The sequence below is a fragment of the Miscanthus floridulus genome, chromosome 11, assembly GCF_019320115.1.
Source record: "Miscanthus floridulus cultivar M001 chromosome 11, ASM1932011v1, whole genome shotgun sequence".
NCBI classification, from domain to species: Eukaryota; Viridiplantae; Streptophyta; class Magnoliopsida; order Poales; family Poaceae; genus Miscanthus; species Miscanthus floridulus.
The window spans coordinates 89,930,364-89,957,941 of record NC_089590.1 but is presented as its reverse complement, the minus strand read 5'-3'; the positions used below and the strand labels follow the sequence as shown (position 1 = coordinate 89,957,941).

Sequence of the window (27,578 nt, the reverse complement as noted above, 5' to 3'; positions counted from 1 at the left end):
AATATTTTTAACTTTGACCAAACATATATAAGAAATCATTAGGTTTATGCTACATAATAAATATCATTAGATTAATTGTTAATATATTCTCATAATAAATTTATTTGGAGATACAGATATTGCTATTTTTTAATAAATCTAGTTAAAATTAAAAATATATTTGACCAGCACAAAACCCAAAATGACACTAATTTTGAAATGGATGAAGTATTTATTAATAATTGAGGCCTTGTTTAGATTGTAAGTTTTTTCACTCTCTCCATCACATTAAATCTTTGGACACATGCATGGAGTATTAAATGTAGATAAAAAAATAACTAATTACATAATTTGATTATAAATTACGAGACGAATCTTTTAAGTCTAGTTAGACCATGATTAGACAATAATTATCAAATACAAACGAAAATGCTACCGTACCAAATACCGATTCCTAACCCTAGTCTAAACCAGCCATGATATATTATAATAAATCCAGTGAAACACAGTCATCAGACGCAAGCGAACAGGCACGCACGTCCGTAGAAGGCGAGCAGCTTGGGTTGCTCCACCCATAGATTGGTGTGCGCCGGGGGAAGGGAAAGCCATCAGCCACATCGCCCTCTCCTTAAAAATACCTCTCGCCTGGGGGCGGAGCTTTCGAAGCTCGCCCACTCCCTCCCACCCTCGCAACCATCACCGCCGCCCACCGTTCCCACCGCCGCGGCCTCTATTTCTCCCCCGCTCCTCCCTCGCATGCCCCGCTCGCCGCCGCCACTTCCCCTTCCCCCACCTCCTCCCGCCCCCAGGTGACTGTGACTCCCTCCCTCCGGCGCCCGAATCTCCGCCGCGAGATCTCCGGCTGCCCGCGCCATGGTCACCGCCTCCGGCCTCGCGCTGCCGCGGGTGGCCGCACCCTGCCCGGCGCGCACGCGGGGTGGCCTCCGCCCCGCCTTCCTCCGATTCGCGCCGCCCGTGGCGCTGCCACCGCGCCAGCTCCGGTGCTGCTCGTCCACCGTCGACGATGGCGTGGTGTCCGCAGCGGCCTCCAAGCCCCGCCTCCCCAGGTAACGCCGGTGTCTCTGTCCACCTGTGAACCTCATTCGCACAATGATTGGGCGGGCGAGATGTGATTGTTTCTGTGGAAGGTGGGATTGGATGCCTCTAGTCTGCTCTCGTACAAAATGGTGTGATGTTCGTGCTATTCGTATATACTGGGTGCGTTGCAATACAACCGTTATTGCGCGAAAAGAGGGATTTGCTTTTGCTGTTTTTGTGGGAAATGGCGTGATATTCACGACACACCTATTTTGGTTTTGCCTGCTATAAGGTTGGCTTCAGCCGCATAAGGTAGCTCCGTGACTTGCTTTTCTGTACCGTGGGCATCTTATGCTCGAAATCCAGTAGTTCCATGTAGTCAGGATGTCATAACTGTTCCGCATGCTCCATCCTTTGTGTGCTGTAGTGTAGACGCCTCAAGTTAATAGTGTTACTGTGTCTCTCTACTCACTGGAATAGGCCACCCTGATGTATAGAGTAAAGTCGACGGTGGGTCGTGGTTTCTCTGATTAATTGTCTGGGATCTGCCTGTGCTCCACTTGCTATTAAATGTGATGGTGAATGTTTGCATTTTTGTAGCCGACATTGTATACAATACTTGTGCTGGCCCAACTGTATTGCTAGGATAAATTCATTTATCTGTGCCTTTTTTTAATCATGGAGCCTACAATATCCACCAGTGTAATGACCTCTGCTGGATGATATTACAGGGTGGTTGGTATGGGTTCAAAGCTTGTCGGATGTGGATCAGCCATCCCAACACTTAGTGTTTCAAATGACGACCTTTCGAAAATAGTTGAAACGTCAGATGAATGGATTGCGGCTCGAACTGGGATTCGTAACAGGCGAGTTCTTTCAGGTAATTATGTTTTTTTATTCCTTCAATTAAATAACCAGATTAGGGACACTTGTGTCCCCTAGATTAAATTTATACTGCTTTTGTTTGTTGTTGTGTGGTAACCCTAGGGGATGTGCACAAACCGTTTGGCACATCAGTTTTTATTTTTAGTAGTTTATTGACATGAATAATATTGAATTTTCTGTCAAAAAATATCATATGAAAATTCTAATATATGATAAAATAATGTTAAGACTTATAAATAAAACAATGAGATTACAAAGTAAAAGTACAATGATATTAAGAGATGTCTTATTATGCTGCCTTATTATCGTAAAATCTTACAAATAAACATTGTATCTTTTTTTTTTGTAGTTTGACTACTGATTTGCGTAGTTTAGGACAGCAGCTAGAAAAATTCTCTTACCATCCTTGGAGTGGTACCACTAAGGCACTGATCATAACATGAGGTACTTAGGTACCAAACTATAGTACCTCTCGGTACTTTCCCAAGGACTATGGAAAATATTAACCTAAAATTTGATTTCTGCCTACCTCTGTTGTATAGATCTGAACAGAAAACTGTTGATTGTTGCTGGAAGCTTGTTTAATTTACTATATATGTGGGTAATAACATTTAAAACTGGTGTCTGCGTGTCAGTTGGAAAGCATATTTTATTGTCATAACAGTTTCAGTTGCAATAGGTTCTTAGGTTTGCTTCTTTTCCTCATTTCCCCCTTCTACTTTCCAAATGTGACAGGAGATGAAACATTACGGGGCCTCTCAATACAAGCAGCTCAAAGGGCACTTGAGATGGCCGAAGTAAAAGCTGAAGACGTTGACCTTGTTCTCCTTTGTACATCTACTCCAGATGATTTGTTTGGAGGTGCCGCTCAGGTATCTAATAAAATATATTTAAGCATTATTATGCCATTTTTCATTAATATATTAGCCTTCGAAAGTTAGAATTTTGTTTCAATACATGAGAAGCCTCATATGGCTCTTTCTTAGTGCATTGAAACCTGGCTCTGAAAAAAAAAAACTAACAACTTTGCTTAATCTTTGAAATCTAGAGTTGGTATTCTGAAATGTAAAGTGCTAATGTCAACCTATGCACATTATTAAACATGGACAATGGTCCTGCACTACTTTTATATATTTCTTGCTAGCATTTTGAAAGGTACTGCCCATTTATACTTTCAGCGGGCACCATTTTTTGCCTGAGATTCATTGTCTACTTTACACTTTCACTGTATGTACCATAAGCTGGGCCTAGTTTCAAAGGGTACGGTTTTCTTGTTGTACCTTTAAGGAAATTGATATTGATATAACTGTTCTTTAGTCTTGTTTTCTGTTGATTACTATGAGCATGCTGTTTTGGTGTTTTATTAAAAGTTCCAATTCATCCTTAACTGACAGGTGCTGGCGGAAGTGGGGTGCACAAATGCTTTTGGATTTGATATTACAGCTGCTTGCAGTGGGTTTATAGTTGGCTTAATCACAGCTACTCGTTTTATCAAAGGTAATTCAATTATTAAAAGTTTATATGGTTGATGTGGGATTGCTCCCTCAAAATTAATATGCCACTTGAATAATATATGCATACTGTTGTAGGTGGAGATCTTCAGAATGTCCTAGTAGTTGGTGCCGATGCTCTTTCAAAATACGTGGATTGGACAGACAGAGGTACATGCATCCTTTTTGGTGATGCTGCTGGTGCTGTGTTGGTACAGGTATAGCTTATTTTCTGTGTAAATATGTATATTTCTCCCCATCCCAGTAAGTTAGTTAATGTTCCATGGCTAAATCTGAATGAAATATGGTTGGAACTTTGTTCAGTAAGAAACATGAGAAGCCATGCTTGGTGATGTGATACTGTTAATTATGAGATCTTTATCCAAATTCTCTTGTCCAACTTCTTAATTTAGAATTTTGCAGGCATGCAGTGTTGATGAAGATGGCTTGCTTGGTTTTTGTGTTCAAAGTGATGGCAATGGACAAAAGTGCGACTTCCTTTCGAGAATGTTGTGAGGTACTGAAAATTCATTCTAAATATATGTTGGCTTACATAGTTTCTCTTTATTTACATGTAGGCACCTAAATGCCATAACGGCAAATGACGAGTCTATCTTGTCTAATACCAATGGTGTTCCTGGATTTCCGCCAAAGAAGGCAACCTACTCATGCATTCAAATGAACGGAAAGGAAGTTTTTCGCTTTGCTGTCCGGTGCGTGCCACAGTCCATCGAGAAGGCACTCCAAGAAGCTGGTTTGCCTGCCTCCAGTATCGACTGGTTGCTGTTACATCAAGTGAGTGTCCTAACTAAAAATACACTTGACCTGAATCATTGCTGTTCTAAATGATCTTCTGTGTACAGGCTAATCAGCGGATTATTGATGCTGCTGCCAGTCGATTAGATATCCCATCTGACAAGGTTATTTCAAATCTTGCTAACTACGGCAATACTAGCGCGGCATCCATCCCATTAGCATTGGATGAGGCTGTTCGCAGTGGCAAGGTGAAGACTGGTGATATTATTGCGGCATCAGGTTTCGGCGCTGGACTTACCTGGGGTTCAGCTATTGTCAAATGGGGCTAATTATTCTACGTGAACCATAACAACATCAATGAGATAGCTTCAAGTCTTCAAAGGCCTCGGGGGCCTACATCTATTGGTTCTTTTCCCCCATTTTTCTGTGCAACATTTTTCTTTCGCATGTGTCGGTCTTCCTTGCACATGAAAATCTAGTGGCATATTCTACCGTATTCATCTTTTCCTTTGGCCCATTACACAGCTGAGAGAGATTGTAATGTAGTTGGCAGTAGTTTTGGTGGATGGAAATGTTTGAATTTTGCATCGAGGATGACAATGGTGGCACTAAAGATGAGATTACACTGTAAAGTTAATGGGCCTTTTTGTCTGAGAATTTTACTGAGCGGTTGTCGATCTTGTGGCCCCAAGCAATAAGCATGTACAAGGAGAGGTGGACCGTGGACATGTGCTGTAGGACAATTCTTAGTAATTATATTCTGCTTTTATTATACACCTATTCTTAGTATACTTTGTTCTCCTTTCATTATACACCAGCCGTGAGAAAAAAAGAAGTGACCTTGGTTTGTGCGTTATTATATGTTTTGTATTTCAGCTATCAAAACGATCAGATTGGTACGTGAAAAATGGTACAACAAAATTGCTTTCACGGTATCTTAATTTTCCAGGTCTATAAAGTATATAAACATACTATTAAGCTACAGAGTACAGGCTAGCCGCGAAAGTTGCATTGGATATTTGTCCAACACTCCAACGCCTTATTTCTTTTTGGCTCTGAAATCTGAATAGGCTCAAACGCCATGTGTTGAGTGCTCAACGTGGCGGTACCGTATAATAGTTTTCTTACTTGAGAAGTGGCGAATTGATATTGATAGGTCCTTATAAATTGCAACGTCGTTTGTTTTTTTAGTTTCCCTTGTTCTTTTCAATTAGAAGTAATGTATTTTTTTATATACCCTCCCCATCCAAAAAAAAAATTACAATTCTAGCACCGTGACGTATTTTAGTATCATAAGTTTCACCAATCATAGGAAAACATATCAAAATTTACGATATTAAATAAATACCATTAAATTAATTAAGAAATATATTTTTATATAAATTAATTAATTTAGAACCATAAGTGTTAATAGCAATGTGAACCATTTTAACCGGCACCCACTCGTAGTAGCAATTTTCTCAGGGTAAACACACGGTAGCCCAATGTCACATTACAATCACGTCACGGTCACGGCAGATGAGACTGAACTGAAAGAAAAAACACAAAAAGGAACATTACAATCACGTCACGGTCACGGCGGATGAGACTGAACTGAAAGGAAAAAAAACACTAAGGCTGCGTTTAGTTCGCGAAATAAAATTTTTTGATGTCACATTGGATGTTTTGGAAATATCGGAAGAGGTTTTCGGATACTAATAAAAAAACTAATTACATAGCTCGCCTGGAAACTACGAGACGAATTTATTAAGCCTAATTAATCCATCATTAGCGCATGTTAGTTACTGTAGCACTTATGGCTAATCATGGACTAATTAGTCTTAAAACATTGGTCTTGTGATTTCCAACCAAACTGTGCGATTAGTTTTTTTTCGTCTATATTTAATACTTCATACATGTGTCGCAAGATTCGATGTGATAGTTTGGGGTGAAAATTTTTGGGAACTAAACCAGGCCTAACTGAAAGAAAAAAAACACAAAAAGGAAGAGGAGCAAAAGAAGATCAAAAACTTTCCATTGCCGGGATTTGAACCCGGGTCGCCTGGGTGAAAGCCAGGTATCCTAACCGGACTAGACGACAATGGATTTACGTGTTTGAGATGTTTCAAACATATCCATACTGAATAACTTGCCCACCGTGCAATAGCACCCGAAGAACAACGGTAGCCGTTTCGGTGGTTGCCATATATTTACGATATTAAATAAACCAGGCCTGTTCGCTCGTTGAATTCAGCCAGCTGATAGTATTTTTCTCTCACAAAAAAACCAGCACCAGCCAGTCCAAACCAGCACCAGCACCAGCACCAGCACCAGCCAGCGAACAGGCCCATTACAAGTAGTGAGTAGTATATAGAGGAGAGACACCACCAATTTTTTCATATATACACGAGCCTTGCTTCTGCATTTCTGCGATCGAAATCCAATATGTTACTGAACTAGATCGCATAGCGGGTGATGTTAACGACATCCTCGTGCCTGGCCGGCGGATGGGTCTTGTTCCTCACGAGCAGCCGCTGGTACTCCTTGTACAGGAACCCCCTGTACCGCGGCGCCTCGCCGATCTTGGCCGTGAACTCCGGCAGCGGTTCCACCCACCTATCGCCGTGCGGGTTGGAGAAGAACGACAACGAGTGCCTGTGTGCAGCTTTGCTCACCACCCGGTGTGTCGCGCTCTTCAGCTTGCTGTTGCTCAGCACCTACATTTGGGGAAAAAATATGGGCGGAGATTTTTGTTACGGGTCCACTGCGTATTTGCGTGGAAGGAATTGCTTATCCTGCGCTCCGGCTTCACCTTTATGACATCGCCGATGTTGACGATGATGCTGCCGCCGCCGCCGGGCTCCGCCAGTACCCAGTGGCCGTCCTTGAGGACCTCGAGGCCCCCGACATCATCCTGGCAGATCAAGGTGATGCAGCTGGCGTCCTCGTGCGCGCTGAAGCCGGTGCTCTCCTCCTCCGTCGCCGGCAAGTAGCGCCTTACTATCATGAGGTCGTCGTTGTGGTCCTTGAGGAAGCCCGGCGGGAGCCCCATACACTCGTTCAGGATCTTTTGGATGAGCAACCCCAGCTCGGTGAACTTGCTGTAGCACTCCTCCACTGTCTCTCTGAAGATGAAAGATGTGGTGCATCAGTTGTTTCTTACTACTCCAACGATTTCAAATTATACGTTGCTTGGACTTTCCTGTTATATCAATTTTGCAATATATCTCTAAATATAATCTATGTTCAGATACATAGCAAAATCTATACAAAAAGTCAAATCGACTTATAATTTGGAACGAAAGGAGTAGATCGTATCACAGTGTTTATCTGGGAATATGGCTGGCAATCTAGTTTTATGATTAAATGTCATCAAAGTATGTTTAAATTATTTTTAATCATATTTTTAATCTTAATTTGTGTTTCTAAGGCAGAGACTGGGAGATTGGTCTAAGACCATGTGTATCAGTTAGGCAGAGACTCGGAGGTTGTTCTAAGACCATGTATTAACTCGATGCACTATAAAATCTCCTTATCGAAAAAGAAGATCATATCAGGTGTTTCTTAGTTGTCTGACGAAATATTTGGCCCTCAAACAGTCGAACCTTTTGAAATTCTTCATCACAAACAGAGAATTGATTGGACGTAGCATAATTTGGAACGGATGGAGCTATCTGCTAGCGTGCTCCCCTCCCCTCCTTTTTTTCTATTATTCCTCCTCTCTCTTTTTTTCTAATCTTCGTATGGGTAATGGGCGGGCAACAAAAGGTGCTTATTAAATTTTAGTAATCTATTTTTTACTAGCCATAGGGGCCTGCGTCGTTAACTCCACAACCACAATTAGCATTTTTCTATAGAACAGGAGGGGTGAAACCCCTACTGAAAATTTATTAAATGTAAAAGGTAAAGTATGCACAACTAGCACTTTGTATGCAAAAAGAAGATCACAACCACTATTGGAGCCCTTGTATCTAGATCTTGCCCTCGATAAGAAATTTCGAAGTCCCTCCTGGCTCCGATGTTCTTCAATTCGATCAAGAACTCAAAAAGGTCAACAAGAACGGAATTCTTCGCTCGAACTGACCTGAATCCATCAGGCTCAGCGGGGTACGCGCTGAGCCCGAGCTTGGGATCAAAGACCACCAGGTACTCGTTCTTGTCGGCCACGTGCGCCGGCTGCCGTCCGTAACCGGCTGGGACGACCTTGGACCCCTGGGCCGCCCGGACCTTGGTCTTCTCCTCGTCCGGCAGCGCGAAGAACGCGGCTGACAGCTCCAGCGCGCGTGCCATGAGGTCGACCGGCACGCCGTGGTTGACGGCGCGGAAGAACCCGTGCGTCTGGCATGCCTGGCGCACGGCCTCGGTGGCGCCGGCGGTGCCGCCCTTGACGTCCTCGGTGAAGAAAGGCGCCAGGTCAACCACGGGGAGCGCGTCGCTTGCCGCCATGTCTATCGGCTGTCGCCTCTGGGCAGTGGTCACACAAACTGACACACACGATTGAAAGGAGAAATGCCACGTGAGGTGCATATGCCAGTTCTCCGTCAGTCCCATAAAAATGTTATTCTCACTTCTTCTGAGATTAAACATTTACAACTTTAATCAAATATATATAAAGGATATTAATATTTATAATATATAGTTAGTATTATTAATGAATTATTGAATATATTTTATAATAAATTTATTTGAAGACATAAATATAACTAATATTTTCTATCAATCTAGTTAAACTTAAAAAATAACCAGCATAGCGTACCCACAGCGACACTGCTGTTCGATTGATGGTTTTTACGGCCGATACTGTTTTGTTGTGAGAGAAAAACGCTATACCATGATAAATTTATTTTTAGAATGGAGTGAGTATTATTGTTTATGTCTCAAATGACAAATGGCATAAGAGCTCCGTCTTCCAACAAAGGCAACACTAAGGGCTTGTTTAGTTGATAGAAGTTTGGGATTTTGGTTACGGTAGCACTTTCGTTTTTATTTGGCAATTAGTATTTAATTATGGACTAATTAGGCTCAAAACGTTCGTCTCGCGATTTTCAACCAAACTGTGCAATTAGTTTTTTTCGTCTATATTTAATGCCACATGCACGTATCGCAAAATTCGATGTGATGGCTACTGTAGCACTTTTTAGAAAAAGTTTTTGGAACTAAACAAGGCCTAAACATTAGACGTTTGTTGCAAGTATTGTATCTTAAGGTTTCAAAAGTAGATTAGGATCATGGACAGATTCAAGGGTATTTCCTTGTATTTCCGGGAATACCCAACTATTTGGAACACCTTTATGTATATATGTATCTACTCATATGTATATACATATAACACATCATTTTGCAGCATTTTCACTCAATTTAGCCCAAAGTCTTAAGAGTTGGCTAGCTGAATAATTTTGTATTTGAGTATTTTGCGACTTTAATCATCGGTAACGTACTACTGTAAATTATATTTTAAGCCTATGGATTCAGGTTTACCTAAGTTTCAAATTCTGGCTCCGTCACTGTCGGGGTGTTGAACATGGGATGCACATGCATTAGCGGAGCCAAGATGAGCACCTCGGGGGCTAATCAATAGAGATTTAGAATAAATATCGAAGATTAACGGTGAAATCATGTTTTTTTCTACGATAAATACGATAGAAAATCACTCTCACGGGGCTGCTGCCCCCTAGCCTCCCGTGGATCCGCCACTGTGCGCATGGGAAGCAAGAGGGGGGCGAGCGCGTGACGCAGGCCCTGTGTGGGCGCGTGAAACGCTGCTGCGGGCAGGGGTGTGCTAGCACGGGCGCGAGTGCAAGCGCGCGTGGAAAACAAATCACCACGAGCCACGTACCGTCCGACGTATGGGTATCCAATCGGACGTCTGGGCACCAACAGTTCTGCATTTTTTTTTGTCACACAGGAGAGGGGCACACCACGACAGGAGATGGGAGCAAATCTGGTCGGCCTCCAGCTCGTTGGATTCGGGAAGCTTAGTGGATAGGGTTAGACAGGTTTTTTTCTGCCCATGATTTTTTTTCTAAGCCTGAACTCAGACTCGGTTGAAAATATGTGTTTTAAATTTTTTTGAAAAATATACTAGTGGCCCGTCCGAATCCGGCTTAAAAAATGTACAGGTCTTGCCTGCAGGGAGTTTTTTTTTGGGTCCAAACTTAGAGGGAGGTTGACCATGGTGGAGGCTAAAGGTCCGTTCGTTTGAACTTATTAGCTGACTTATCAGTTAAAATCTTCAGTATTTTTCTCTCATAATAAAATAGCTTCAGCCGGCTTATTAGTCGACTTTAATACCAGCCGAACATGCCACAAGTAGAGGGGCACCGGAGCGAGGCTGAGTCGGGTTGGAGTCTTGGAGAGCACAGGGGAGGAAGGAGATGTGTCGGGAAAGGGTGCGCCAGGCTAGCATGTTCGCTTGGTCGTATTTGGCTTATAAGCCATGGCTTATCAGCCAATGAACAATATTTTTCTCTCACACTAAAATAACTAACAGTATTTTCAACTATGACTTATAAATCAAACCAGCCCAAACGAACGGGAGTAGAAAATAGAGAGTAAAGGTTCCCTGCACTGCACCGGGACGGAGCAGGATGCCTATCCACCCACACAACGTTTCTGTTTGTTATGATCTATATGGGCCTCACCTAATATGTGCAAGAAGTTCACATGTCGGAAACTTTTTTTTGTTAACAAAACACCTGTAGATCTATCAAATATTTACACCTTGCTAAGACAAAAATACGTTCAGCTGCTCTCAGAGAGAGAGATGGTGCTGATTTTTTATTAGACGTGGGCCTCCATCTATGGTCTACTTTATGCTCAGTGTCCACGGGCAAATGCCATTGCTTTCGTGTGTGCGCGTGCTTTCGTGAGTGTGGGTGGTGTGTGTACCACGTGCATCATTTTGTCGTTGCAATGGCCCCCGGCTTATCTCATATTCAGCTTGTTTGGATTTTTTTTTTGCAGTTAGAATAATATTTTTCTCTCACAATAAATCAGTCAGAACAATATTTTTCAGCTAGTTTCAGCCAAAATTCTACCAGCCGAACGAGACCAATAACAATCGCATCGCTGGCCCCATAGCCAACCCCTCCCTCTCTCGCTCCTCTCATTTGAGATTTCGCTAATGCCCGACCTGATTCACTCACACAGCCTATTCGTTTGTTGGTTTTAGCCAGTGGTCACACGATTAAGGTGAGAAATGCCTCGGCTAGACCGCCAGACGCTAGTACTTGAGATGACATTAAGCAAATGCAAATCTCTACAAGGGACGAATCAAAACTATGATAGGTCTAAAAAATCCCCTGCTGAGAGACTATAATCATTGTGCACCAACGAAATTGTACACAGGATTACCGTATCATTAAAATCTAGGGCTCCTAATCCTTTCTCACAGGCTTCAACTGGATCCGATGGCCAACGTTATTTAGATCTCCCCCACCCAGGCTTCAACGCATGCCTCACACATTCCGCAGTCTACGGTAAAATGGAAATCAATGGAGGTCAATCAAGACAAATATGGAAGTCAGTCAAGGCAAATAGGAAGGAGGGATACGTGACTCCGATCAAGGCAATTTCCAGCATATTCCGTAGTCTACGGTAAAATAGAAACCAATGAAAGTCAATCAAGACAAATATGGAAGTCAGTCAAGGCAAACAGGAAGGAGGGATCCGTGACTCCGATCAAGGAAATTTTCAGAATTGTCATTATAATGAAAAAACTCACGCCGAGCCCAGCCCCATCTGACGCGCCCCTTCCAAAACTCTTAGTGTCGTTCTGGTATTACGTTAATAAGGAATGACGACAGACCTACCAACATACCCACTTGCATGTTTCCGTCAAGAACACGTGGGACCTGGTTTGGTGACCCCACGCGTCAGTAGGAGCAGTGGAGCGTCTGCAGCGTGGCTAAACCTGGAAATGTCTACCCCTTTCTTCTCATAAAATACCAATGGCGAATAAGGAAGCAAAACGGGTCACTTACAGTCCGGACCCACAGAGAGGAGATCGATGAAGAGGTTTAGCACATTTGGTTTTACCTATTTTTTAAAAAAAAATAGAAGAAATATCCGATTTCATCCTCCAAAGAGAGGAGTTAGACCATCGTGTTACAAAAGTAGCACACTGTATGCTCCGACCGAGTTTACGAAATAAACGAACCGACTTGACACGTGATTATGAAAATAAAAAGCCATTATGAAATAGAACACGCAAGCTAGAGACAATTAGTTTTGTTCTAATTTTTAGATATATAGCTTTTGCTATGCACCTAAATATACATTATGTCTATATACATAGTAAAAACTACTTCATCCATTCCAAATTATAAGTCGCTTTGATTTTTTTAGTACATCTAATTTGTTATGTATTTAGATAATAATATGTCTAGATATATAGCAAAATTGATGAACCAAAAAAGTCAAAGCGGCTTATAAATTAGAATGGAGGGAGTATGTATCTAGAAAAGCTGGAACGACTTGCAATTTAAAACAGATGGAGTATTTAAAACTTACTTGATAAATCAGTTGATTATGCCAAGAAGAAATACTTTTTTTTCTTTTGTCCAATAATTTTCATTAGTTAGCTTTCTAATATCCAAAAATCATCTTAAGAAAGAAAAACAGGATGTGAGAGAGAGAGAAACCGAGGAACAACTAGATAAATATCCATCGCGGTTGCACACATATATTTACGACTATATCTACTATTTAATTTTAAAAAAGATAAAATACAATTTTTTCTTTCATTTATCAAAAGTGAATTATAGAGTTACTTTAAGAAGCTATATCTACTTTAAAAGCTTGGTACGGTATCTTTGATTATTTGGGATAAAGTTTGCATGAAGTGGCCATGAAGATCTCCAAGGCATGTTTAAGGACTTAGGCAGATTGTAAATTATATGGTTAATGCGAGAAATAACTTTATTATACCTTGTTACATGTAAGTGTTTTTTGGATTATATATACATGGTCAAATACAATTGTGTGAAAGTTGAACTCTAAAAACAAAAATCGTTGTTTGGTTGTTTCTATGTACATCCCTGAAATAAAGTCGTAACGTTAACACGGGCCAACTGTAAGAGCAAAGGCACCAACTTGGCTATTTATACGCCTCAACTTACACCGTCCTCGTCTTAAAAAAAATAAAAAAAATAAAAAAACTTACACCGGCCTCTCCCTCTGAAGTTTCAACCTGAAAACTTCGGGTAGAGAAAACAACGTCCTACAAAAGATAAAATCCAAATCTGCTCAAACGACCCCAAATTCGATGACATTAGAATCATAGCTGGTGTGTTTGGTTTAAAGGCAAAGTTACATGTAACATGATATGAGTATATGACCATCTATAGATTTGGGGATATGATAATCCGTGCTGCATGTTTATTGTAATTATTTTATTAATTTCTGTGAGAGGATAACTTTTTTTCTTTTTTGCCCTTGTCTTTGACTCCGTCAGTTTTGGGCTCAAGCTTCGACCTCCCTGTTCTCGCACCGCTGTTGGCCTGCCTCGCCACTGGCCTCCTCGGTTCTTGCCGCTGCCCACGGCTGGCCCTCCCCGCCGGTGGCCTCCACACCCCGACTACGTTTCTGGCCGCCCTGCCCGCACCTTCCTTCTTCCCTTCGCGGCGGCGGCGGCGACGCAAGCTCCAACGATGCGCCCAGCTCGTTATCAGCATGCTAGCTTTTAGTGATAGAGCAAGGCTAATAATATAGCTGGCGTGTCGGTTGTAAAGTTTTTTATAACTTTCTCTCAGCCTACTTATATAGTAGTCAGCTCTTTACAGTTAATATATGGTCCACCTGTCTCTCTCACAGACTTTTTTGGTCCTTATGCCTAAGCCGACTGTAAGCTTACAGTTCTCTCCTCCTCTCTCTCCTCCATCTCAGCATTTAGTCGGCTTACAGTATGCTATTATACTTGCTCTTACTGAACTTGAAGTATAAAAATTAGCACATCATTTATTTAGTATAAACATCCTTTGGATCCACTGTTTGTAATTCTTCGTTCCTAATACTGTAGTACGGTGGATACAAACCGGGCCTAGTTCTAAAGCAACTCGGTAGGCTACAGTAATATTTCAGCAGCAACTTATAATGGTCATTCATCCATATGCACTCCAACCCAACTCAAAACAGAGCACATACATGAACTTGAAGTTTTTTTTTTCTGGTGCAAAAAGATTGCGATTACCATAAGTTAAAACTTGGGCATGGTGCAAGCGGTAGAGACTTACCGTCTGCGACTGGAAGGTCTCGGGTTCAAGTCACGGTCTCCTCGCATTGCACAGGCGAGAGTAAGGCTTGTCACTGACACTTCCCCAGACCACGCACAGAGCGAGAGCTCTCTACGGTACGCCCTTTAAAACTTGTCAAACACACTCAGGCCGCGTTTAGTTGTCTACGGAATCGGCGCCGCCGGAATCCTGTAACACTGTAGCACACTGTAGCATTTCGTTTGTACTTGGTGATAATTGTCCAATCGTTGACTAATTAGGCTCAAAACGTTCGTCTCGCAACGTACAACCAAACTGTGTAATTAGTTTTTGATTTCGTCAACATTTAGTACTCCATGCATGTACCGTAAGTTTGATGTGACGGAGAATCTTTTTTTTACATAATGCCAAAGTTTGGATTTTGGTGAAACTAAACATGACCTCAATGAATTTCATTGAAACGAGCAGTTAGATATTGATGACAGAACAGAATCTCTCTCTCCAGAGTAAACAAGTAGCCATATCGTGACTGTCACGTCGAGCAAGAATGCATCATAACTAGTTAACCACTCGCAAGTAGCAAGTTCTTACAGGAAAACTGTTTTTGACATGCATAATGACTCATGTCAAATGTTATTTTACTCATTTACAGACTCAGAACTACGACGACGATCGATGATAGAAAATAAACCACCAAAATTAGCTCATGTAGCCGCACATCTCACTCAGTTTCACTTGAGAACAAGCTTGGCGACTTGGTGATTATATCATTCGCCACAGGTAGCGGTGAATCCTTTGCATCAGCTGCATAAAGTATCTTCCGAACCGCCTTAGTCATCTATCACAATAAAATTCAGGTCAGTGGTATCACCTACAAAGAATTAAAACACGAGGAAAGTAACTCAAAATCATTTTGCCACCCCAAATTATTCAGATCCTGAATCATATGTGAGATGCTACTCACACACTCACATCATGGTCCAAGCCAAATTTTTTGCAAAGACCCAAGTGATTGTGGTAGACTACATATATGGATAACATCAATTCCCCTTTGTACTTGGCTACTTGTTTCAGGATCAATTAAAGCTGTGAGAAATATTCGAAAAGGGAACCATAATTAACACTTCTTAACTGAAGCTGTAAGGGGTTAGTTAATAGGGTTTGTTGGTATCCTAATTTTCAAGAAGCATGATTGTGTATGGGTTTTGTTGGTGTCCCAGATAAAATTCTAGGTCAACCAGATGAGAATATTAATCTCTATCTCTATAAACAATAGTAATTCAGAAACTGTTGCCATAGAACACAGGTCATAACATCAAACCAGTAAACGTGTGTAGACAAATGGATATTTAATAGAATTTATCTTGTACCGGGAGATGCTCTAACTCAGGTCGTTGACACAGTATCTCAATATCACGCAACTTCGAGAAGTAGAAGTCTCTTTCTTTTTCAATACTATCGACAGAAACTTTCAGGTCTGCAATCTGCAATTCAACAAATAAAGTAGACATCAAGTACCAACTACTATACAGGATGGTTTGAATGTAGATTAAACGCTAAATCTATCATTGGTACAAAAAGTCTGCATTCTTGTTTTAATGTGGAGAGTCCATAAATTGAATCAGCAACCGGAAGTACATATTCCATACCTTTTCAGACAACTTCTGAATCTGTTCTATGTAATGGTCTTCAGAAAAAGTGTTACAGACTTTTCCAACTCCAGGGCCTACATAATTGGATTAGCATTGATATATTACTAACAAACAGAAACACAAAAATTGGTAAACTTTGCAACATCCCTAAGCAGACAAGGGGCTGAGAACACTAGTTCACTCTAACAATTAGATCGTTTCAGAATAATATCAATTACATTGTACAGTAGGACTACCTATGATTATGTAAAAGAAAAAAAAAGATGCTAACCTCATTATTTAGTTAGACAAGCACTTAATAAAAAATCAGATAGACTCACCACCTCCATCTGCTGAATCAGTACCAGAAAGCCTATTGGCTTGGAGTGATTTGGATTGCTTATTGAAACCCTTTGAGCCACGTTCTTTGCATCCCTTAGACCTCCTTTCCACAGGACTGTAGTTTCTGGAACAAAAACATAGTTTTCTCAATGCCTTGGTCAGGAACAACATTTTATTATAGTCAAACATAATCAATATTCAAGGCACATACTCATTCATAATTCCACCATTCACAGAATCGCAATATCTTTTCAACCACTGAAGAAACTCCAAATTATCCAATGGCCGTCCTTTAACAAGCTTGTTGACCTCAATGTTCTGCATGGCAAAACCAATCATTAATAAGAGCAAGAAAGAACTTTGCTGATAGAAATTATAGCAAAAGGATACAGATGAAACACTCTTGGCTCCACTTGTTTCAGAAAAAGAGCCATAAATCATTTAGCATACCAGTGGCATAAATTTGTTGTGTCTTTTGTGGCAATAAAACATATTGTCCCTACTCTTGTTATATTATATAAGATTTCCCAATCAAATTTTCAATGGAAACAATCACCATTATTTTGTCTTGCACAACCTAATCACAGTATCAAAAAGATGGTACTTGTGTCCAGTGTCCCAACAGCATGCCAATCGACCAGATTCTCCTACTTTGTAGCACTGCTGCACAACCAGCGCTGCATTCTGTAGACTTATTTACACATATAAGAGCTAAATTTCAATTAACTTTGAACTCCAACTCGCCGTGCACAGCACAAGCATAATTTCAGTAATCAGTACATTGGAAGGTCATGTATCAAATTTCTTAAACCAGTATTCTTGTTTCATTAACATACCACCAGAAGTTAGCAGTGAAGCAGTGAAGGAAAACTATTGTGCATAAACATTCTTTTCAGTTTTCACGAATGAAAGACACAAGAAAACCTTAAATGATTTTCATGGATTGAAATGCATCATGCACGGAATCAAATTGCAGCGCTGCAGACTCCAATTTACATTTAGAAGAGCTAAATCTCAGTTTCCTTTGTACTCCATCTCACTGTGCATATTGTCCTTATTCTTGTAGATATAAGATTTCCCAGGAAAACAACAACCACTATTTTATCTAGCAAAACCTAATCACAGTATCAAAACAGCAGCACTGCAGTCTTTTGGACTCTATTATTTATACACATAAGAGCTAAATTTCAAGTTCCTTTGAACCCCAACTTGCTATGTCTGTGTATAGCACAAAAATAATTTCAATACTCAGTATATTGGAAGGTCATGCATCAAATTCTTATACCACTATTCTTATCTCACTAAGGACTGAACTTAAAAATACCAATAGAAGCTCTGAAACAGTGAAGCCAATCTACACATCCTTTTCAGTTTTTAGTTTTTCACCAATGACAGACAAGAACACCATAGACAATTCCCATGGATTGAAATGCATCAAGCACGAAATCAACCAGCAGCTCTGTGGACTGCAATTTACATTTAGAAAAGTTAAATCTCAGTTTACTTTGAACTTCATCTTACTGTGCACCACAATAAACATAATTTTGGTAATCGGTACAATGGAACATCATGCAGCAAATTCCTTATAATGGTTACAACCATTACAAATTGGAACCCAAAGCTATCAAACAAGCAGTAGGTTGACGCACACATTCTTTTCGGCAATGGCAAGCACAACATCAAACACATATCCGCGGATCGAAATGCAATAGGTTGACATCCAGTACCTTGCCTATGCGCAGCTTGTTGAACACATCCTGAAGAACCTTGTAGTTCTGGATCATATCATACTCTGTCTTCGCATCGAAATTGACCTGCAGACCCGCACACAGAAGACAGTCGTTACAATCAACTGGACAACCTAACACCATGGGTCTGCACCCAAATACAGATCAATCAAGTGTCGGGGTTTGGATGAATCGGAACCAACCTTATGCATCGACACCACTCCAGGGTGAACCATATCCATCAGCTGGCACTGCACGGCCCCAGACGCCGCCTGCAGGAAAGCAAGAGCAAACTCCCAGAATCAACACAAAATTCCGCGTCACGCCACACAATCCTCTCGCACTTCCAGACCATACAATACAATCCTCTCGCACGAACTAGAGATTACGACACTCGCGAACAGATCAAAACCCTAAACCTTAATAACCCAACCAAATCGAACCGAACAAGCGTGACCAAAGGGGATGAGAGCAGGGGCCTGACCTCCTCGACCTTGGCGAGGGAGAGCTGGAGGGTGGCATTGATCCAGTGCAGGATCTCGCCCCTCCCGACGAAGTAGGCGCCGTCCATGATCCCGATGCTCGCCATCGCCGCCGCCATGGCCTGGCCTCCTCTTCTTCCCACCGCTCGCGAGCTGCGGAACAACTTTTCGAAACGACTCCCACGCGAAACGGCCGGAGCTAGGCGTGGCGTTCGCGTGCGGGTTTTGGAGCCTTGCTCGCGTCGGGTCACCGCGGCTTGAGTAACCCCACCACGGGCTCTTCTGGTGACTTCCTTGCCGTTTGAATCGGTCTGGAGCGAGGAACGTTGGGGGAATGGGGATGCGGACGGGTAGCGTGGTGCGGCGGTGACGGGACCCCCAAAATTCGAAATGGCGACGTGGGCCCACGTCCAGTGCCCCGCACGGATCGACACGCCGCTCTCCCGGCTCCCGCTGGCGGGTGGGTCTGCCTCTGACCCGGCGGATCCCACGGTCCTGGAAGCGCCGTATATTACCACCAGTGACGTCGTGTCACCGACTCGTGGGCCCACCTCCTGCATTTGGTCATTTATTATGCGGGTGGTCTTGTCGCGTCGATGGGGGCCGATGATGGGCCTGCTTTTATGCTGGTGGGCCGGCCTGCGAGCCTGAGGGCTTGGGTCCCGCTTGGAGATGGACTGTGGACTGGGAAATTGTAGTAGACTCGGAGTAGTACTGGGCCTGCATCTCGTCGCTATTTCCCGCGAATATTCGTGGGGTTCGGTTTGCTATACTGCTGGTGTGTGGTGTGGATAGTTTTCTGAAACCCATGAAAACGTTTCGATCAGGAGCAGTCGGTCGACCTGTATAGTCTTGTACAGAGACAACTGACAAGGACATGTTACCACGGCACTTCCGCGCCCTTGTTTTTTTTTCTCTCTTGAATACTTGGCGCCAGTGTGACACACGTAGGAGTATGTTTTGGCGTATAGTAGCGGAGTAAGAATACAACAGTCCGATATGACCCAAGGACACAGTGTGTACAAACGCCACGGCTGCTCGGCCAATCACTGCTGCCACTCGCTCCTGCATTCATGCGGCCCTGCATGATGCGTCTCTTCGATGGAACGCTCTCAGGGCCCTGGCTTCATTTCGTTCGTACAGACACCTTCTGGTGATGCATCATGGCTCACGCCGATAATCGACATGATCAGCGTGAGCACACTCAATTGCTACTAGTATAACCTAGTACGTTTGCCCTTTCTTCTTTTTTGTTTTTGAGTTTCAGGGAAAACCTGGCTCATTAGCATTGCTGTCAAGACCAGAGTTCACGTTCAAACGTTGTACTCGCGACACGTCTATGTTTTCAGCTTTTCTTCTCCTGGACGGATAAAGCGATCATACTTTGGTGCCCGTTCTCCTGGACGTTCAAACGATCGCCGGGCAGGGGCAGCCACTCGCAAGCTGCAGAGTCCGCGAACCCCAAAAGGCAAAAGGCTGCTCGTCGCGCGCGCGGCGCTCCCGGCTCCGTCCGAGTGGTGGCTCCTGGCCTCCTGGGCTCGGTGGTTCCTGCGCGGCTGGCGCCATCTGATCGGCGATCGTGGGTGGATCCGAGGACGGCGAGCAGGGAGTGACGTGCTGTTTCGTCGTCCCGTCGTTATCGTCCTGACGTCCACGGAGGGAGAACATAAGGGAAGGCGTACCACCGCCTGGGTCCGCGCCGCGCCGTGCTTGCAGAGCACAGCGAAGCAGCCGGGCACGGTGCAGCGGCAGGCAGGCTCTCGCGAGCACGGAACAGGAACAGTGGAACAGAACACAACAGGCGAGCGAGCATCCGGCACCGCAGCCCTCGCCCCAGGCCCAGCAGGTTGGACGCAGGCAACGCATCTGCCTCATCTGAATTCTGAACAGTCTCGGCCACAGTGACTGGCAGGCAACCAGCTGCTGCCCCTAGTGCCCTGTAGGAGGAGTACGTACGACCACTGTCCACTGCCAGAGACTCCGTGACACTTTGGTTACCGTGCAAAAGCTGTTAAATCGCCGGACTTTTAGGGTGTGTTGAGTTACCAAAAATCCAAACTTCGTCACAACGTAAAAAGAAGATTTCCCGTTACATCAAACTTGCGGTACATGGAATACTAAATGTTGACGAAATCAAAAATTAATTGCACAGTTTGGTTATACTTTGCGAGACGAACGTTTTGAGCCTAATTACTCAACGATTGGACAACTATTATCAAATACAAACGAAATGCTACAGCGTGCTACAACGCCGCACAGTAATTTCGACGGTGCCAACTTTTGGGCAACTAAACAAGGGCTTATCCTTGATCTGGGGCTCTTGCTCCAGACTCTTCTCTTGGGCCCTTTCTTTTTTTTGCAATCCTGGCCCGTTCGGCTCTCCGAAACTTGGGTGAGAGCGGCTGAAAAATACTGTTTTAGTTGAAATGTTGCCGAAAAAAAATACTATTCTAGCTGAAAAAAGAAGTCGAACAAACTGAATATAAGGTAAGCTTAACGGGCCACATGCATATGGCTGACGGAGACGGTCAGATAGCGCAATGATGCTGTCTATCTTAGGGCTACGATTAGTTTAACTAGCTCGCTCGGCTCGGCGCTGCTCATACACACACAGCTCAGAGCTTTGTTGGCTTTTCCCTGACCTTTTCTGCCCGCCAGGCATATGCGAGTAGCAGTGGTTGGGATGTTGCATGGAATCCAGGTACGCTGGCGTGGTTGCAGATCGATCGAGACCCAGCCTCCTATAATCAATCCATTCATTCCAGCTTAATCCTCGACATCGCAGGGGACCAGCCATGAAACATACGGCGCGTACTCTATTCCCCGCGAAGGATCATGCCTCCCACGAACCCTAATCATGCACGGGGTTACCTTAAAGCTATAGTACTATACATATGCTAATGCTAGTACAAAAGCAAGGCTGGCCATCCATCTTCCTTCATTCTGCCTCGAGCGAGTCTCGGTGTGAAGAGAGCATGCACGCAGTGGTAGGCTGGATGGATTAATATATAATAAAATGAAATGAAATAATGGCCTAAAACATTCTGCAACTTGTGCAGGATTACCCATACTCCAAAATGCACCTCCTTTTCCATCGTTTCGTACTCTCCTCCCTGTTGTACACTTTGTATAGTGTAGGAGTATGGTCGTATGCTTTGCTGCTGCTACCTTCCAAGCAGATGCACACGATCACGATCGATCGGGTGGGCTCGGAGAAGGAGGAGTATCTCCAAGCCAGCCAGACGACGACGAAGATAGGAAGGAGTAGCTGAAGCTGATACAGAAAACGTCCCGAGGGAGAGGAATCGCACGGGGCAGCCCTTTTTTTCATCTCCTCATCGTCATCGTCATCGACAACCTCCGGTGAGCTTGAAAGAAAGAAAGGAAGGACGGAGGAAAATAAGCCGGCTTTATCAGCGTATCTGTTCCTCCCTGTAAAGCGTGCCCATGAACAGATCGCAAACATTGCGAGGCATTGAAGGTCTGAAACTGAAAGCACTCAACAAGATACCACTGTGTGGCAGCAGTTTCGGTTTATTATTATTATACAGTACTGTGTACACTATCGTTGGGAGTTGTAAATTTTGTGAAAACCATAAACCACATATCATCTGGTGCAGTGCCGGCAACTCCAATCATTTCTGCAATCTGGCCATTCTGCCAGAGCCAACATGCTGCTGAAACAGCAGGGGCGCTTTATTGTTTAACGACTTGCCAACTTTTGGTTACTGCGTCGTCTTCTATAAAAATTTTAGATACCTTTAATTTAATTTTTAGTATGTCTAGAGGATAACACAGTTACTCACTCTGTCCCAAAAAAAAAAAAGCGCAATTGTAGGACCAAACACGTATACCAAGGCAGCTAGGCAAATTACCAAAATACTCTTGTATATAATTAATTAACCTTTGCGGGAATATTCTGGAAGACAAGGATGTGCGGAGGAGATGGCACCGGCTGTAGGATTGCATTTTTTTTTTGACAAAATTTGAATTGTAGGATTGCATTTTCTTGTGAGAGGGAGGGGGGCGTGGGGACGGAGGGAGTACCTAGTTTTTAAATTTTTAATTTATATATATTTTTGTATATGAAAATATTTTTAAATAGATTTGTTTATTTGTTTGAACGTAACTATCTTGAGAAACATATTGTGACTATATTACCGATTGGTTTTTAGCCACGAAATTATTAATAAAAATATTACCGATTGGTTTTTAGCTTCGAGCTATTTTCTCTATTTGCTCTTTGTTTCCTCTCGTTCCTATTCCCTGGCGAGGCCAAATCATAGTAGCCTTCAATTTTCTCTTGGTGAGCTCTGTTCCTCAACAAAATCATTGTCTAAATCTTTCACAAATTGTTCAATTACACGTCCTTGTAAATTTAAATTTTTTTATTACCGTGCACCTTCTCTCATGGATCTGCAGTTGCCCTTTAAGCCCTAAAGTATCACTATATTCATCATATAGCTCTGCTCAAGTAACCACCACTGCTTCAAGCAATCACCACCTAGGACCGTCAATGCGCCAACGTCCATCGACGCTTCAAGCCTTCCTAAATAAAAAGTGGAACCATCAATAATAGGAGTGAGCTACTAATATCAAGCATGTTATCCATGCCACTCGACCACACTATCCATGCCACTCGACCACACTGTTGTGGCCCATGTTGGGTGATCATCAGCCTGTTCGGTTGGCTGGTTCGTATCGTTGCTGGTTCGTGAAGAAGTACTGTTGGCTGGTTTGTGTGAGAGAAAAATACTGTTCCGGCTGAAAATTTACGATCGTTTACGACAAGCCACGTCCAAACGAATAGGCTGCATGTTTGTTTCTACTTGCGAATAGTTTCTCACAAAGAAAAAGAGATGAATGATGCCCATTGCATTGCATGTGAAACTCTCATGCATGTGCATTGGACGTCGATTGACCTGTTACATGTAACAAGATATCAAAGTCAATTGTTTTTTTTTCTGTGATTTTATCAAAATATCACCCACTGCAACCGGTTCCCCTAAGCAATTTCCATGAAAGTCGGCGTATTTTATCCATTGATCATCGTGCAATCGATGTTTCTTGCTTTTATCGTGTCTCCGTCAATGTCGACTGTGATGCCAAAACAGTTCGGCCGGCCACTAGAAACATGGAGAAAGAGCGACTCAGCTAAAACGAGTAGGCAGGATAAGACGGCGAGGCGAAAAGCCCCACATGGAAAAGAGAGGCATGGGATCGGAAATGCTTCGATGATTTTTATAGTATGTCAAAAACATTGATGCCTGGCTTTGGTAACTCTTTAGTTTTATGCATGTGTATGATTCCTCTCATAGACGTTATCTGTGATACATTGTTTTTTCAATTATGGACGCTATATTATATTTTTTATACTTGTTCCATTTGTATTGGAGTCTTTTTTTTTGTATCTTTTTGTTAGATCTAGACCATTGTAATCTGAACCTATATGACCAACGTTTTATCCAATGAGACCAAAGAAATTACATTTTTAACTTTACCTATAGTAATACCATTAATTTTACATTTGCGTGTTTTGTTTAACATATGGAAATCATATGACTATTTGTTTTTGTAATTTTCAATTCAAATATGATTTATTTTCTAATTATAATTTATATAGATTATTTGTTCAGGTGTTTTTTTCCGATTTGTTTGGAGAAGAAACTGTAACTTTTCATAGTTCAATTTTTGGCTTTACTAATCTTGTTTTTATATGGACTCTTTACTTAGGTACTTTTCTTCCCATAACCCGTATATATAGATATCAAATTGCTATTTCTTCTTAAATTGTTGTTCTGCTTTTGCTATATATGAATTGTGTTAGTTATGTACTCTTTATTTCTAATCTAAGATATTAAATCATCATACAATTCATTGACATAGGAATTTTCCCTTTAGTAATCGTGTTTTACATAGACTCTTTATTTAGGTACTTTTCTTTCCAACACATATGGAATCAACTTGCTATTTTTTCCTTAATTTGTTGCTTTACGTTTTATACTATTTTTTTATTGTATTAGTTATTAACATTTTTACTTAATTTAAGCCATTTTATAAAATCTAATGGAATAACTTTTTATTGGATTAATGTGGAATATTTAGACCCTCTTGATTAATGCGGTGGCTTCTGGTGACAAGATAGTAGATCTTACATCATGTAGGGGAAAAAAACGTATGGTCAAAGTTGTTGCAGTAAATCATTAGCGAAAGATAAACAAAAACAGAGGGAAGTATTCACTGCCCTTTTGACTTGGATTGGATGGATCATAACCGTTGAAAACGCTTTCCCGTTTTCCCGATGAACTTACAACGACCAAGGCAAACTCTGCTCGATCCTGGCAGTTATTCTAGTAGTAGCAACCAGTAACCACCGAGGTATAAGCAGCAGTACGTACTGTACCAGTACTATAGAGTGATAGCACAAGGTCAAAAAATTTCAGGCCGTAAACAGCAGGAACAACACGAGTCATCACGCGGTTGGTGATTTGGACAGACTATATTCGGAAGCGCTGTCACCACGTTTACGCTGAAATTTGACTTATGTTGATGTTTATACTAAAATGTTACGAGAGAAAAATATTGTTCTATGACTGAAAAGTAGTACTGAATAAGCTTAAGCGAACAAGACGAATTCTTATTCAGCACTACTTTTCGACCCTAGACAGTGTTTTTCTCTCACAGTATTTCAGTATAAGCATAAATCGAATTTCAGCATAATCACGCGTCAGCGCGGAAAATGCTAGCGTAGCCGTCAACGTCGTGATCGACAAACCAGATCCGGCCGGGCCGAGTTCGTCGACCGATCCATCCGCGCGGAAAGATACCGAGGCATGGCACGGACAGTCAAAAAGGGTCTCCATCAGTAGCATAGCAGAGCAGACCAGCTTAGGCCTTGTTTAGTTGGTCAAAGTTTGGAAATTGGACTGCTATAGTACTTTCATATTTATTTGACAATTAGTGTTTAATTATGGACTAATTAGACTCAAAACGTTCGTCTCGTAATTTCCAACCAAATTATGCAATTAGTTTTTTTTCGTCTATATTTAATGCTTCACGCACGTATCGCAAGATTCGATGTGATGACTACTGTAGCACTTTTTGAGAAAAAATTTTAAAACTAAACAAGACCTTACCAGTGTTGTGTCAAATTTTGCTTTCGCGCGGTTCAAAGATCCCCTACGGTGAGGAAAGCGGCCGTTCTTAGTTTCCGCGTTGGTTTCGGCCAGGTGTTATTAGTTATGGGATAGCTTTTTTTTAAAACAAACTTATCATTCCAGAAAGCAAACAGCCTGTTTGTCGCACACTCGGCTGATCCTGCCAATGCAATTGAAAAAAGAAAAATCTTCTTGTACGAGTAGTATAGAGTATTTTGGAGGTGCCCTGGTCTTTCATGCGGTACGGCGTCACCTTTCAATGCCTGTGGATTCACACTCTGATTGGGAACTTGCGATTAGTCTAGTGTAAAGAACACTTCCGCCCACGTGGCGCCACCATTATTTTAGCTCGCGTGCGGACCTGTGGAGGGCACGGCACACTTTCTCTGAGCCGCCATCATCACCATCAGCTCTAGTAGCTCGCTCCTCGCTGCCGACCGAGCTCACTTTGGAGTACTGACACCTTCGTTTGCTTTGCTTTACATGAGCTTGCGCTAATTAAACACCTATGTATGTGTATGACATGTCACAACATATCGTACGTTGATCGCTGTGGCTCCTGTGATGAAGCTCCATCGCCGCGTGCGCGTGGCGTCAGTTACCACTACCGGTGCCGGCTCGGCGGTCACAACAGCTCGCATCGTGCCATGGTTTGGTTTCTCGCGTCGGTCCGTACCCACGTCTGATTTGATTGGCCGAGTCACGCACGGTTCCGCGATCCCAAACAACAAAGCCCGACCCGAGTGTGCGCTCTGGCGGTCTGGCCCGTTTCGTGCCCGACGGACGACGGCGAGGACCGCGACGAATTGGCAAGTGTCTTTACGACGGTGCACAACGGTAGGGTGTACTCCCTCGGCCGAGCGTGTGATTAGATCGGACGAACCGGCGAACGAGATTGATCTCCTACAGTAACCTAACGGCTCTCTCTCTGGTCTCTAGTACCTAGTACGTACGGAGTTCGGCTCATACGTAAGCCGACCGAAGCAGCCGGCTGATAAGTTCAAGCGAACAGACTACTGACGCTCCCTGGAACGACCACAACATTTCCATTGCTACTCCCAGCTAACCCACCACCTCGCGTTCGGCCGCGGCACATGTGGCGACCAGGGTACGCCAATGGACCTCCCGTTGGAAAATGCCGCAAGGCCACACGGACACACGGCCCCTGGCGCTGGCTGGCCCGTCCGTCCGTCCGGGTCCGCGCCATCGACGCCGAACCAAACCAGCTGCCTTTTTCGCCGCCCGCCTGCCATGCCGGCCGTTCGCCGAGGCCGAGGCGAGTTAAACACGCCTGCCGCGCTGCCGCGCAGCGCAGAGCGTCGGAGCCGCCGACATCAGCCGGGGCGACGTCGCCAAGTTGCCATAGGCCAAACGGGACCGGACGGCAGGGGAGCGAGAGCGGAGGAGGCCACAGGGCCAGCCGGCCAGGGCACATGGGCGGAGCGCCGTGAACCTGAACCCTGAGGAATCACGGCACAGGCAGGCAGGGGCAGCGACCTGTGCTTGCCTGCGTGCTACTAGTAGCAGTCTCAGGAATCACGACTCCTGCCTGTGCTCTGCGGCTGCCCTGGTCCACCGGCACCGGCTCGCATCGACTCGTCCCCTCCTCTCTCTCCTCTTTATTTTACTGCACTCCTCCCCATGCGCTGCCTGCGGGCTGCGGCTGCGCCCCGACGGTGGCGTCACCGCCAGTGAGCCCAAGGCGCCGCTCACTCGCGACTGCGGCCCGTTCGCCTTATTCTATATTTAACTTATTCAGCTTATTTTTTTAATCAAAACTATATTTTTCTCTTATAACAATTTAATTTTATCAATCAGTTTCGGTCAAATTTCAGGGCTGGGCTGCGCAGGCGCAGGCTCCTGGTCGACTCCTAACTGCGATTAGCGAGGACTCTTGTCTG

The 27,578-nt window shown here is 43.3% G+C and overlaps 3 protein-coding genes and 1 non-coding gene across 5 annotated transcripts; 1 reads left to right on the top strand and 3 right to left on the bottom strand.

Moving 5' to 3' along the window:
• Positions 1 to 605: 605 nt before the first annotated feature.
• LOC136493825 (beta-ketoacyl-[acyl-carrier-protein] synthase III, chloroplastic-like) lies at positions 606 to 4,995 on the top strand. The gene is made up of 8 exons (XM_066489964.1): positions 606 to 1,046; positions 1,749 to 1,897; positions 2,638 to 2,774; positions 3,297 to 3,399; positions 3,492 to 3,610; positions 3,816 to 3,880; positions 3,971 to 4,187; positions 4,256 to 4,995. Exons 1-8 carry the CDS (start codon positions 853 to 855, stop codon positions 4,475 to 4,477), a joined length of 1,206 nt encoding a protein of 401 aa, XP_066346061.1. The 5' UTR covers positions 606 to 852; the 3' UTR covers positions 4,478 to 4,995.
• A 1,164-nt stretch (positions 4,996 to 6,159) lies between these two features.
• Positions 6,160 to 6,233, bottom strand: TRNAE-UUC (transfer RNA glutamic acid (anticodon UUC)). Its single transcript has one exon. It is a non-coding gene; the product is annotated as a tRNA-Glu (tRNA).
• A 40-nt stretch (positions 6,234 to 6,273) lies between these two features.
• On the bottom strand, positions 6,274 to 8,635 carry LOC136493824 (flavanone 3-dioxygenase 2-like). The gene is made up of 3 exons (XM_066489963.1): positions 8,212 to 8,635; positions 6,940 to 7,252; positions 6,274 to 6,844 (listed from the first exon to the last, which is right to left on the bottom strand). Exons 1-3 carry the CDS (start codon positions 8,571 to 8,573, stop codon positions 6,584 to 6,586), a joined length of 936 nt encoding a protein of 311 aa, XP_066346060.1. The 5' UTR covers positions 8,574 to 8,635; the 3' UTR covers positions 6,274 to 6,583.
• Positions 8,636 to 14,939: 6,304 nt separating this feature from the next.
• On the bottom strand, positions 14,940 to 18,834 carry LOC136493822 (microtubule-associated protein RP/EB family member 1A-like). Of its 2 annotated transcripts, none has more exons than XM_066489961.1 (8): positions 18,523 to 18,834; positions 18,242 to 18,310; positions 18,039 to 18,125; positions 16,523 to 16,629; positions 16,314 to 16,435; positions 15,988 to 16,064; positions 15,709 to 15,822; positions 14,940 to 15,176 (listed from the first exon to the last, which is right to left on the bottom strand). In XM_066489961.1, exons 1-8 carry the CDS (start codon positions 18,637 to 18,639, stop codon positions 15,060 to 15,062), a joined length of 810 nt encoding a protein of 269 aa, XP_066346058.1. In that variant the 5' UTR covers positions 18,640 to 18,834; the 3' UTR covers positions 14,940 to 15,059. The 2 variants fall into 2 exon arrangements, with proteins under 2 accessions (XP_066346058.1, XP_066346057.1); XM_066489960.1 differs by having other exon boundaries at positions 16,311 to 16,435; positions 18,523 to 18,831.
• Positions 18,835 to 27,578: the final 8,744 nt, after the last annotated feature.